The sequence below is a fragment of the Salarias fasciatus genome, chromosome 20, assembly GCF_902148845.1.
Source record: "Salarias fasciatus chromosome 20, fSalaFa1.1, whole genome shotgun sequence".
NCBI lineage: Eukaryota > Metazoa > Chordata > Actinopteri > Blenniiformes > Blenniidae > Salarias > Salarias fasciatus.
Window position 1 is genome coordinate 27,827,571 of NC_043764.1, and position 14,402 is coordinate 27,841,972.

At 45.5% G+C, this 14,402-nt stretch overlaps 1 protein-coding gene across 1 annotated transcript in view; it reads left to right on the forward strand.

Annotated features, from left to right (window-relative positions):
- The window catches only part of plxna1a (plexin A1a), a 235,418-nt gene that overhangs the window by 21,932 nt on the left and 199,084 nt on the right, over window positions 1–14,402 (forward strand). Inside the window, exon 2 of the mRNA XM_030118875.1 lies at window positions 4,868–5,050. Within this exon, the coding sequence (XP_029974735.1) occupies window positions 4,868–5,050 (183 nt within the window). The remainder of the gene's footprint in view (window positions 1–4,867; window positions 5,051–14,402) is intronic.

The window sequence follows — 14,402 nt, forward strand, 5'->3', positions numbered from 1 at the left end:
TGATGGAGAAGAAACTTATAAAGAAGACTTGAAGAGCGAGAAAGTTAAAGGAAAGGATCAAAGCTACGAAGAGGAAGAAAGAGAGAAGCCTTCAGGACGAAAGAAGTTAAACAACGGCCGTCTTAAAGAGTCTCGTTTTTAAATGGAAAGATTAACTTGAAACGCATGAAAGAAATGCAAATATTTCGGCCTGAAATCTGGAAGGAAAATACAAACACAAACAGAAGCGGCGGGAAACGCTGGCGCGTGTGTGTGTGTGTGTGGCTGAGGGGTGGATGGGTGCACTGCAGCTGTGGTCATGATGGTGACGGCCTCTTCCCAGTGCTGCATAGTTTCAAACCACAGTTCGGCCGCTCTCGGCTCTCACGCCGCTGTGGTTAATGGAAATTCATAAGGCAGAATCAGACCTCCCCCTTCTCTCTCTCTCTCTCCCATGTCTTCCTCACCTCACTCGCCCCACTCTTTCCCTCCTCACCCCGTCATCATTCACCCAGCACGGCTTTGACCGGGGTCTAGGTGTGTGTTGTGGTTCGATGTGGTGTGTGTGTGTGTGTGTGTGTGTGTGTGTGTGTGTGTGTGTGTGTGTGTGTGTGTGTGTGTGTTTTGCCAGCGGCCATCCTGTGCCTGTGTACAGCAGAGGTCTTTGGTAAGGACAACACGGGGGACTCTGTCCTTGTCTGACCCCCTGGAAGTAGAACAAAGGTGTGTGTGTGTGTGTGTGTGTGTGTGTGTGTGTGTGTGTGTGTGTGTATTAATGGCATGTACAGTGTCCTTACTATGAGCTACAGCTCCTGGTAATCACAGCGTGGTCAGAGGTCCGGGCCGCCGGCGGGGCCGGGCTCCAGGCTCCACAGGGCCTGTAAACGCTCTCATAAAGACTGGAGCAGGTCACCTCATGTCGGGAGCGCAGTGAAGGATTAATGCTCGGATTTACGGCAAACACAGCGGAGAAGGCCAGGCGAGCGCCGGACGGGCCGCCGTCCTGCAGGATGAGGGAGAGGAGCGAAGGGAGCGTCACTCTCACTCTCACGACTCCACGTTTCAGCGGAAACACTGCTTCCTGTCAGAGGAGTCCCTCTTTGCTCTGCAGTGTATTGAGAACGGCGTCTGTTTACATTGTTTTAGTGACAGAACAACACACACATGTTCAGACAACAAGGCCAACTGGGATGAATTTTAAAAAGTTCTAAATCATTGGAAATCCTGCTACAGTAACTTTCAAGATTAATTCATCCTCATTTTATTGAAACGGATGACATTTTAACATTTTTGGCAGCATTGAAGCAGATCTTTTATTTGTGATTTATACACTAAATCGGTGAAGATTCATTGGGGGCCGTAAAGTCCTCTTAATTTTAAGGATTAAAGCTTTTTTTAATTTCTTAAAAGTAGGTGAGTCAGCATTTACAGGAAGTCGTTCATGTCAAAAACTACTAAATCTGAGCGTTTACATTAAGAATGCGTCATCGTGCATCTTTTGCTTTAAAAAAAAAAAAAAAGACAAATCAAAGTGATGATGGAGCGCGCAGACGGTGGGAATCACACGTGGACGCGGCGCTCAGCGGCGAGCAGATGCCAGGCCCGTGTGAGGCTGCGGCGGGGAGGCGGCGGCTGAACGCTCCGCTGTGCCTCAATCCGAGCTGTTGACTCTCCGGTAATGATGCAAGTCAGGCTAAACACAACAAACCATTAGCGTCCGCCGGCGACAGGGCCGGGAAGATGGCGATCTCGCCGGCGTGCGCGAAACGGCAGACGCCCTGAATGCAGATCAGCTCAGGAGTGCGATAAATAAACGAAGCCGTTGTAAACACTTGGAGTTGAAGCTGGATTAAACCCTCCTGTCTTTCTCCTCCACTCTGTTTGGTCGCACGACGTTCAGATCTGCATCTAATGTGTAAACGGCGAGAATCCGGCTTCGCCACCCGGATCGGGAACAAAGGGAGGACGGCGTGAATGAAAGGGAGAGAAGAAGACAAAACCTTTGATCTGCGGCTGCTGATCCTGGAGAGAGGAGGAAGGATGACGAACATATTTGAAGTCAGAAGAGAAAAGAGACTCTACTTAAGGAGAGGATTGTGAAGATTGATGAGTAATGAGATGAAGAGAGGAGATGAATGGAGGTCTGAGCCGCCGCTACGCTAAATAAGCTCCTCATTGTGATCTCTCTGGAAAACAGTGGTTAATCTCCCGCTATTGGAAATGTAGATACTTCAGTAACGTTTGTCTTCCTCTGTCGTGTAATGAACATTTAACTGTTTTTGAAGTGTTGATGGGACATTGTGTGTGTGCGTGTGTGTGTGTGTGTGTGTGTGTGTGTGTGTGGCACACACACTGATTTATTCCAGGTTTGGAGTGACTCTTAAGCATTGTCAAAGTTTTCCATTTTCACTTGGAAACATTAAAATGAGGCGTCAGTCGCTTCGTTCCTCACCTGTGAAACAAACTTCCTGATGCTATTATTTGCTCAGGCTTTCAAATAAGTGTTAGACTTTGCTTATTTTATTACATTTACCTAGAGAAGCTTTCACTTTATTCATTCTCCTCTCCGTGCCGTTTCTATTCGCTTCGGTGTTTTTCATAATCTTAATCGCTTAAGGTTCTTTATCGCCTCGTGACGATGCATTTCCTTTATTTCCTTGAGACGCACTTTGTGACTGAATGCTGAGATACATTTACTTTTAAATCCATCACCATCTCTACCTTCTTTTTATGTCTTTTCTTTTAGATGAGTGTCCTTTAACTTTGCTTCCTTACAGATTACAAACAGTCCTGAACATATTTATGCAAATCAATCAACTCTCTCTCTCTCTCTCTCTCTGTCTCTCTCTATGTCTCTTTCTCACACTTTGTGTCTTGCTGCACTGAAGTTAAACTCTCTAGATGAATGTCTTGTAATGACCGGGGGAAAGCTGGCGTGTTAATTTGTGCCGTGTAGGCGGTTTTAATGGTGGCCATGCGTGTTCGTTTATGCGTTTCTTCGGCATGTATTCATACGTGCAGCTCGACTGCGAAGGCGTTTCATTTTCTTTGCTCTTGACGTTGTTTCTTCATGTGGAATCAAGCTGTGTGCTGCAGGAGTTTCCATGTCCTTGAGGTGCGTGTCATGCCGACGTGTTCCCACGAGATCCGCGGGCGTTTGTAGTTAAACACATCAGAAACACAAACGGATCACAGTGAAGGAATTCAGAATTCTGAAGTGTTTAACACCTGTGATGTTTCAGTCGGTTACACAGCAGACTGATGGATATATATTACTTCAATAATCAACATTTCTGAGTACGTTTTCAGAGCTAATGCATATTGTACAGCAAATGAGAGAAGTGTTTGAATATTAGTCTCAGAAATGGGTCCCTTGTTCCAAAATAGAGTGATGTTGCCATGAAACTAGCAAGCTGGCATCCAGACATGCTGTCAGGGTGAGTTTATAAAAACATAATTAAACAGGTATAGGAGGTTTATGGAGATGTCACAGTGTTCTACACTGAGAGGTTTCATTAAATTTGGCTTTATGTCGATATTGTAGTCGGTTATTGTTTGTTTTTCAGAAAATATGGATATTTTTCATGATGTGTATTTGGCATCACAACATAGAAAAACTGTAAAATTCTGATTTCAAGGTTTTTATGGCACTATTTTACCAATCCAGCCCACTCAAGGTGAAACTGAATCATCTAAAATGTGTTTAACCCCCCTGCATTAAACTATTTATATGAAACGGAGGTCACAGAATAGCAACACAGGAGATATGAGAACTGTGGCCACTGTATCATACAATACATAGTTTTTGGTGTGGCGGTTCGAATCCCATGCAAGCTGCAGCGTCTTGCTGTTGAAAGAAGGTAATTCAATGTAAAGTCCCTGGAAATGCGCTCATAAAATAAAACCAAACTGTGAAATTGATGTGCTTTGTCCTCGGTAAGGTTGGCAAGCTAATTAGCTCGGGTTTTGAAATTCCAGTAGTGTTGCAGATTTGTCATCTAATTCGAAAGAAGAAACTGAAGACAAGCTGGACACCACAGGCTCTCACCACTGCCACCTACTGCACTTAAACTGTATCTACTGTATCTGCAGTTGTTGTGTTAGCATGCTATATGTGTTGTCAGATTAGCGCAGTGTGTTTGCGGTTACCACGGTAATGCAGATTATGTTGAAGATCTCCGCCCGCTCTGCACGCGTGTGCGGTGCTCACACACTCTTTCAACGATCGCCCGCTGCACACCAACGTATCGGTGGCGACGAGCCCACGGCATACACTTTGATTATGATATGCTAATCTGACCTATAATTTACCTCCTGTGGCGTCCCTCCGCCGCCGTGCTGCCTCGCCGTCCGTCCTCCTTTCCCCCCTCTTCCAAGTTCATTCCCGCTCCAGTTGATTTACACTGTGTATTGGCTCGTCTCTTGTTAGAGGCTGCACTGCCAAAGCGGAGAGGAATCAATATTTCAAACATTAGCAAACAACTGTTCATCCATTGAGACCGTGCTGTGATACTTAATTGCGTGGTTTGACATGGTGTTGTATGAAATAATCAAAGGCCGTAGCGGAGGGGAACGCACCGACGGCGCAGGCCTTGAGAGCTTTTTGTTCTTAATGAACTACGAACATCATTCTCGGCTCTTCTGTGTTTGTTTTTTAGGGAAAAGGGGTTGTTTTTTTTCCTCTTACGTCTAATAATTTTCACAATTTCTCTCAAAATCTGCAGTGACTTGGCGTCACTCCAGCACCGTAAAATGCCTTCTAAGTGCCGGCGAGATGGAAAGACTCCACCTTCTTTAAGAATTAATGTTAGTTTAACGAGAAAAGGGATTTAGTAAGTGTTAATGGTTGAATTAATGGCTTTCTCTCCTTCTCCTCCTCTCCCGGCAGCCCCTGCAGATAGACGATAACTTCTGCGGGCAGGACTTCAACCAGCCTCTAGGGGGCACCTCAGCCATCGAGGGCATCCCGCTGTACGTGGACAAGGACGACGGGATGACCTCCGTGGCCGCCTACGACTACCGCGGACACACCGTGGCGTTCACGGGCACTCGCAGCGGGCGCATGAGGAAGGTAGGCCAGCTTCTGGGCTTTGGGTGTCCGCAGTGGCGTTGCAATGTTTGACTCTGGAACTCTGCTCACATCCAACCAACAACCAACTTCATCCAGAGTTCCTGGTAATGACAGTGATGTCAAACAATTGGCGTTTCAACGTGTTTAGTTTTACAAACAGTGTCTGGAAAACTAAACTGATAGATGAATTATGAATCAGAGGTTTCTAAAGAGGTGACCAAACGAGAAGAAGAACAAGAAGAATTTAAATATATCTCCAAATGACAAATTATGTGACGCTGGACAACTTCTTGATTCTAAGGTCATGAACTTTCGAAGACACCTTTTAAGGTTCATGAGGCTTCGTCCAGTACCCTTTGTGTTGACATATCTTTGCTGGACTGTAAAGTTCTGGACAAAGACACTGCTTGGAATCCACGCCTCATGTGGAAAGTATTCTGGAACCATTTCTAATCTTTTGCTGAGCCTTTCCTGTGAGGTCTTGGAGTGCTTATAAGGTCTTGGCCCGGTGACACAACACACTTCGATAAGGGAGAACACTTCAGCAGCAGAAATCCTGTTCAGCATTCATTCAGACCTTTTGGATTCCCCCGTCAGACAACCTTTCCTGTGAAGGCCTCAGAGTACTCATAAGGTCTTGGCCCGGAGCCACGACTCAACAACACAGACAAGCCTGAATGTCAAAGTTTAAAACAGGACAGTGTTTATCTTTTACTTCTTCTTGAAGTTTTGATAACCGACACTTAAAAGGTGATTCAGGTTTTATTGAGTTAAAGGTGTTTTTCATTTGTTTGTTACCTTTATTGAATGACCCTGATCATTAGTGTGGATGAGATGTTTGCCGCAATGAGGCAGCAGTGGAGAAACAGCAGATTTTAATGTCAGGAAAGTGAAAATCAGTGGCTGAGATGAGGAATCATTTCCTTCTGAACGCTGTATGAGAATGTGTCGGTGCTCAGCAGGAGGAAGCTGTTTTCACTTTGGGGTAATTTTCATGCTGTTTTCCCAATGGTCATCAGCTTTGTCGCTCGTTGAGCTCAGCTTTAAATGTGTGCTCTGTGTCGTCTGTGTGAATGTAATCATATTGAAATAGATGATTCTCTATTGTCAGGGAATGTTTGTGAAATATAGTGAAAAAGACACAAGAGTGATGAAGGTCGGGCTGCAGGTGGGAGGATGAACACTCCTCATACAGAAAGTGTGCATGTGTGTTTTGGGGTGGAGCTGTAGGACACACTGGAGCTGTGGGGGTTTTATCAAGTTGAGCATTCCATCATGATTGATTCACAGGATTGTCAAAAGCTGCTGAGTGTCTCGAAGGTGAGTGCAGAGGTTTTACTGATGTGGCTCTCGAGGATTTCTGATGGAAATTAATAAAACAACAACCACTCACCTGCACTACTCAGACCAAAACTCCAAACATTTCAGAAAGGGATAGTGTGAATTCACAATTTTGTGATGTGCTGCTGCTGCTGCTTTAGCCTTGCAGTTCAGGTTTAGTCCACAAGATGGTGTTTTGAGTCCTTCAAAGAAGCAGCAGCATGAGAATCTGTGGGTTTTACTGCTACTGGACTCAGCGCTCGTTTCCAAAACTGGTCATCTTACAAAAAACAGAGGACTTTCGGGGAAAAAGAGCAAAAATAAATTCTACTAAAGTACATCAACACAGACTCAATACTGCCAACTGGTGGGTAGGAGGTTAAATACAAACTGAAGACTAACCAAAACCGAGATGAGACCGACCAGAAGTCAGGATTACCAAAACTACGATGACACAGAAAGACACTAAACTCAGGAATTTAGAAAATGTATTAACAAAATAAAGAACGAAAGAGAAGTGATACTAATGTAGGGAAACAAATCTTCACTCAGGAGGAGAGCAGGAATAAAACTGGAGGCGGCAGGACTTGCTTAGGCGCCGTTTACTCAACAGCGTTTCAAATCAGAACACATTGTTTTCTTGTTTCCTCAGAAACACTCAGAATGATGTCGTTAGCATGTCACGCTACAATATAGATAAGATTCAACGTGCGTCCGCCTCAAATTCTTGTTGTACATTAAAAAAAAAGGTCTGAACAAAGCTTTGCGTCTGTGAGGAGGCTTCGCTTGTAATGCAGTAGAAATGTGTGTGTTTTTGCCCGTGGCTTGACGATAGGTGTGTGTTCCTCAAGCGGCCCTGTTTGAGCAGACCGCTCGGCGTGCGTGCCAATCAGCTGCTCCTTCATCTGAGATCCGACTGAGCGTCTCTCTTCTCTCCCCGCAGCAGGACACCTCCTCACGAGAGCGCCGGCGCCGCTAATGCTGTCGAGGCGGAATAAAACAGTCACCTGAGGATAAAAATAATTGAATAAATACATACATAATGCAAAATAAATCAAAAAAACTAGTTAAATCTACATCTCTAACCTTTGTAAAGTTTGAGAGAATGTTTCCCACAGTTTTTTATTTATTTCTTCTTTTTTTTTTGCTGTACTTTCATGTTAGCTATCATCTTGTAAGTGTCGATGTCTTTCATTCCAAGCGTTGATGTCTTTGTGTTTACATCTTCCTCTCTGTCACGTTCTATTAAACCCTGCGAAGGCGCCATCAGATATTCAGTAGCTGCAATTTCAGATATGAGTTTGACAGCCTAGCATGCAGTGTCTGTGGAAACGTGGAGCCAGGCTTCTTTTTTTTTCTTCTTCTTTGTGTTGACATAAAGTCACTGCGGCGTCCCACATCCTGCTGCGTTTCTGCAGCTTTTCTGTTAGTTACTAATTGGCTTTTGTCACGTTAACTGTTGGCGCTTCAGATTCCCATCACTGGAAGTTGGATGGATGGATGATGTTAATTTTTCAGAAGCGAATGGGCTTTTCTGTGGCAGCAATATGCTTCGAGGGACTTCAGAAGTCCCAGAGAAGAGCTTCAGTACGACTCATTATTTAGCATGTTAGCATTTTCCTGACCAGTTTAGAATCAAATGTTTTCCCTCGTGCTAGAAAATGTATCATCTCTGAGTTCTGGGTTTCAGTTGCTGTGTTTTCTCTCTTTCTTAAACAGTGTGATCCACACTAAATAAATTAACAGTTACTTTTATTTGGAAAAAAAAGTAAACCTTTTCTTTGCAATTTTTTTTACACTTTTGCAATGCTAGCTTGAACTCTCTGGTGTTTGTTTCACACCTTCCTCCAGAAGCTAATTGTGGTTTGTTGTTTGGAGCAGACGGAGGTGATGATGGAATATTATTGTGATAAAGTTGTTTTTAAGAGATAATCATCAAAACCAGACCTGGTTGCTAGATTTAGTCTCTGCTTCAATTGCGAACAACCTTTGTGGGGTTTGGGTTTAGGGGTTTGGAGGTTCATTTACATGACAGAAATATGTGGAGCCACTCAAATTGCATCACTTTGAAAATGGCCCCCAACAACAACAATAGCGGCCTCCAGAGTGTCCTGACTCCCAGTCCACCTGGTAGTTTTATGGCTGCAAGTCGCCCAGAATAGCACTCTCAACATGGTCATCTGTCCATGCAAATGTCAGTGTTCACAGCGCATTGTCCTCTGTGGACATGTTTGTGTGGTTTCATTTCAAAGGCAAGAGCCAACTCATGGCCCAACATGCTAACTCCATCATTTTCAGCATTTCTGCCATTTCCGTGTAAACAGAAAAATGTTGTTGTGTAAACACAAAAAGGTTTCTGAAACTAAATTGTGAAAATCAAGGTGTTTACGTTAGGATCTACCAAGACACATGAATGGGATCAACACCTTAAGTTAGCTAGCTAACCTCAATGGAGATTAGTTCTACACTACTATGACTTTGTTCTGACACAGATTTTCTGTGTGAGCCTTGTGTGTCTCTCTGAACTGTGGGAGAGCGGTGAGAGCCCGGTGATGCTGCTTTTTGTGTAGGCTGTGATAATCTGCACACACAGACCCACACATGTCTCCTCACACGGCTTCCTGTCACCGGAGTTTTGCTAAGTCGACTGAAACCTGGCCCACTAGTCCTTGCGCCTGACCCCCGGACTGTCTGCGACTGCGTGTGCAGGCCGATGATTTGTGTGTCTGTGTGAGCGCTCGTGGAGAGTGCCGGGGTCAGCAGATCCCGGACGATATCCCGCCGATCGGAATCCCATTTCCCCCTCCTCAGCCGGCGTGTCTTCCTGTGCTCGCAGCATCCGCGGCAGGAAGGTGAACGCGGAGGAGGAGGCTGCTTCGCGTCCGCTCGCAGATCAATGCAGATACTGCGGTGAAATGCAGTCGTCTATACGAGAAGGGAAACGGCGAGACGGGATGACAATCACTATAAATCAACAGCGATTGGAGCCATTGCCGGTTTATTAAGCTTTTCCGTTCTGCCGGTGCCCGCTAAAGCCTCTCCTCTGACGCAGGAGGCGATTAGTTTTCCCTTTAAGTGGAGGCCTTTTCGAATAAATTGGAGAACAACTGTTAAACGGACGAGCTTGATTTGTGCAAAAACAAAATTTAGACGGGAGTAAAGAGGTGTCGAGAGCTGGGACTAGAAAGAAGTTGGGAAAGAAAGAGAGAAAGGGGGGAAGCAGATGGAGAGAGATGCTTACAGGCTGCGGCTTTTATTGCTATTCATTGGAAGTTAAACTGTGCTCCTTGGCCTAATGAAATGTAAAGCCGCGGCGTATTGATGTCTGCACACACACACACACACGTACTCTTTAGCATTCCTACAGTGTGACTGTTGCTCAGGGTGTATTTATCTGCATGGACCTGTCTCGCCTGCTAGACTCTCGCTATTGATTGATCTATGAATATATAATCACTGGTGTCGGTCCTAAATGGAGACGGTCCACCGGAGGAGCGTTGGCGTCTCTGTCTGCATGTGTGACGTAACGAAGGGTAAATCACATCCGCATGACTAATCACGACGCCGTGGTCGACTCAGCGTGCGACGTATGAGCAGAGAATGTCCTTGTTGCTGTCTGTCTTCGTGGGTTTGGACTGTTCGTAAACGACAGTGTCTATCGTGAAATGATTCTGGATCTACCGGCCTGTTGCTTCTTAGTTTGAACAGCATTAAACACAGATCATTAAAATATCATCACAATAATGACACAGTAACCTTAATTGCTGAGGGATCAATCAGTTACAGCATCCCTTCCAACATTTTTTTAAAGGTTGCACATGAACTTACAGCTCGATGCAGTGAACTCCTGTAATGTCTTGATAATTATTGAACGGCGCCCAATGAGGGACGGGAGCCGCTGTGTGAAGACACGCTGCCATGTGCTGAAGGACACGCTGGAATTTATAGCAGTCAGTGCTCAGGTTTGCAAGACGAGGGCTATAAGCGGCGTCTCCGGCAGGCCTCCCTCTCCCAGCCTGATGACAGAGCCGGCCGCCTCTCCTCTATTCAAGTGTCATGCTCGCCAGCTTGCAGCAGTGAGCCGCGTGCACGCAGCCTATACTGCCGTTCATTGCTCAGTACTTCAAAGTCACACATGATTACATTTCTCTTCGAAGCGCCACGGTGCATCACTTTGTTGGGAGACAAGGTGTAGGTGGGGTACTGAGTTTTAAACAACGCGAAATTGCACCACAGGCCGCCTTCTGCGCCGATTGCCAGAAACGTCCTAAAAAACCCTCTTCAGATCTCAGTAAAAACCTGGAAATCCTTTCATTCCCCTCATTTCGTCTCCTCTTTTGTCTACCTGGGAGAACAAGGTGCTCTCGCCGCATCAGGCGAGATGAAAAGAAACTCTCAACAGCCTGAAGTATTTCCAGATTTCAGAAACAAAAAGAGGCAAGCGAGACGGCGCGAGAGCAGGGGGTGGTGGAGAAAGAGGAGATTTACTCACAGTGGTGTTCAGGTGTGTGGCTGCGTCTACGTGTGTGGCGGGTGAAAAGGGGGTATGGTTTCATGTCATTTCATCATTTCCCTGCTAGCAGCAAATCCAATTACTTTTCCTTTTCCTCTCTATCTTGGAAGATAGCCTGAGTGACAGGACTGATTGGAGTACAGCGCTGCCGAGGTAACTGTGCCAACCGGTTGATTGACACAGCGCTGGCACTTCGCTGCCTTCAGACAGGGAGACGAGCGAGGCCCGTTAGACTCCGGGACATCTCGGAGCTGCCGAGGCGGACCACGAGTTCACCTGCCCCGCTCCCTCCGTCGCACTTCCCTCCCACTCGGAGATGATCTGATTGGCTCTCGGGGGCCAGATGCTCCACGTGTTCAATCTCCCCTGCGACGGCGCCAAAACGTTCCGCACATTATCCCCACCCTGCCAGCTAACAACGTCCTGCCTCCTTAATGCTATCAACCCTTCAGCTGGATGAACCATGAGCTGTATGTTGTTTGAAATGAGTCATGATCTGCCCACCATCTCTTCAGCAGCAGATCTAACAAAACACCTCTTCCCGAGAGGCATTTAAATGGATAGCACATTGTCTAAGTGGATTATGACTTTCAATGAAGCAAATGATGCAACAAGTGCTTGTTTCCTTCATAACGGTAAAGTGGAAGTACCTTCATAAACCGTGTCTGATCAGGACAAGCTTTATTTCAAAAATCATGAGGAAAATATGAAACCATTTGGCAGAGTTTCAAAAGGCAGGTAACGTTAGCTTAGCTCATTTCTTTCCACCGATCTGCTAACTGCTGCCTGATATGCCAGAAAGTCTCAGCGCAGTAGTTTTCTGTTGATTTGCTAAATGTGCAGGTAGCGCTCGAAAACTGTCATTAGATTCTTGATACACTACTTTTTCTGAAACAAACTGGTTGGTGCACGTCAGCATCAGCTTTACACCAAAAAACTACAGTCTTAATTTCTGTGTTACTGAATGTGCAGCTCTTGTTATGCTAACAGGCTTAAAATTCTCAGCAAAGCCAATTTCTTGTCATTTATCCGAGGCACTACGGTCAAAAATCTCATAATGGCAAGAAAAACCGACAGTTTGGTTCATTTTTAAGGCTTCACCAAAGGCCAACAAAACACTGTTAACTCTCTGCTCCTGGTCTTTATGTGACACTCGAAACAAAACTAAACCTGTAGACTTCTTTTAGCACGGTTTCCAGTAGTTACCTCCACTTTTCTAACCAGATTTAATCAATTTCATGAGTGCCTTCATAAGTTCTTTTACTCATACACTTGACTTATTTTTTGCAAGAGGTGCTTTTTTCCCTCTTTCACATTGGATTTATGTGATAGGCACAATTTTTCATATCAGGATTTTATATTTAACAGTCGACCCTCACTTTTAAACAGTCGAAAAGGTATTTATAAAAGTGCTGTTAGCAGACATAAATCAACACGGCACTGATAGCGTTGAGTTTAAATGGCAGACATGTAGAGGCTTCATAAAAAGGCCCTACTGACAAGCACATAAAAGACGAACACAGTGAGAGTGTTACCTCACTCTACTGGGTCAGGATGAAATTAGGACCTCCTGTCTGCTGCTATATATCTGGGACCCTGTAAAAACACAACATTCACTTGTTACATGGTGTTTGTGCTTTTACTGACGAACATGCTTCAGCAAAGGAGGATTAAAGTCTTATGAATCATTTTGTAACCACACAAATCAATATTACAACCCAATGAAGGAGCTCCAGATCGACTCCCACGTCGTGAAGCGCTCGTCTGAGCGACGTTAGCCGATCCCCGCGTCCCAGGATCCGCCGGACGCCAGTGCTTTGGACGGCGTCCTGGAGTTTGGAGATGGCCGCGGATGCACTGGCTCTGCGAGTTTAGCGGTAAAACTAGCTGTCAGAATGATTAAGCCTAATCAGGAAACATGGGATGGGAGGTAATTTAGCATGTGAATGCTAATTAGCGCTAGCATTTAGACCGGCAGACGATGATTGAAGCGGCGTATCGGCTGCTCAGGCTGGTTAAATGGCAAAAACACCGGGCTGGTCCGATGATTGATATTCTTGGGGTCGGGCGGCTGTCTGTTCCCCGTTTGTGTGTGTGTGTGTGTGTGTGTGTGTGTGTGTGTGTGTGCAGGGTTGCGGCTTCCCTTCCCTCCGATGCAAACGCGTAATGAGCAGATGAGCACAACACCTGAACACTCTAATTCCATCTTTATCCCATTAACTAGTACTTAGCGGAATAATGTCCGATTAGTTTTTCGCAGCACACAACAGGCGTCTGTGAATCTTTGAGTGTGTGAGGAGTTCATTCGGGAGCTCAGAACCGCTTCCTGTGGAAACATTGCACATAATTTCCACAGATTAAGAGTTTACTGAACATTTCCCACAACTTTTCTTTTGTGGCAAATATCCCAGTTAGCCTGAAGTTAGCATTTACTTTATGTAGCAAAGCAGCTATACCTTTATTAGCACTGGGAATCAGGTCCGTCACTACGTCTTATAAATGAAACTCAGCGGTTTTCCTGGCTCAGCTGAAACTTTGATGTCAGTCAGTGTTTCTGGTTTTTGGTTGTAACAGAGAACTTTAACAGAGTATAAAACCCCTCAAACTGTACCTGGCATCGGTGTCGGTGCTGCTCTGACATACACCGCTCATCAGGAGTCAGCGTGTGGGAGTGTTGCGCCGGTGTGTGCCGTCCTCTCTGAAGGTGTGTGTAGCTTTTGTAAGAGAGGAATGCTGTGTAAGCCCGGCCGAGATAATATTACTGCTGTAAGAGTTTGAGTGCATTATCGTCCCATTCTGTCCACCGGCGCTACCCTGCTCCCCCTTGTCATAAAACCTTACAGTTCTCTCTTCCACTCACTCTCTCTCTCTCTTTCTCTCTCTCTCACACACACACACACACTTATATGTCACCTTCAGTTCTCTTTCCTCCTACTAAGGTGGGCTCGCTGCCCGCAAATCTGCCTCTCTGGAGAATTTTCCTTCCCTGCCTCTGTGTTTGTGTGTGTGTGTGTGTGTGTGTGTGTGTGTGTGTGTGTGTGTGTGCGTGTGTGTGTGTGTGGTGAACTGTCCTTCTCTCCTCGAACTCCTCCTTTCCCTCTATCTCCCCTATCTCCTCTATCCATTAGTACATTAGTATACGTCACTCTACAAAAAAAAAAAAGAAAAAAACGAACTGGGCCTCCGAGGCTTTTCATGAACTGGAGGCACATAAAGACGAGACGTGTAAGGCAGATAAAATAGCGCTGTACTCGTCTGCCTGTGTGTGATCTCACTGTGTATCCGCTTCATCGAGGTGTTCAAGATGAGAGAAATGGGTTAAAACGAGCCGCGCTTCGTATTTGCTGTGTTTTCAAAGAGCACGCCTACAAATTTACATCTGTCTCCTTGTGCTGCGGTAATGCAGCGGACTATTTCCAGACTATCTGTAAAGATGGATGTCACATCTTTGCCTCCACCAGCTGTATAACAAGAAATCTCTCTGCTGCTGCGATCCTTCAGGGAGGAAGTCGGTCGCTG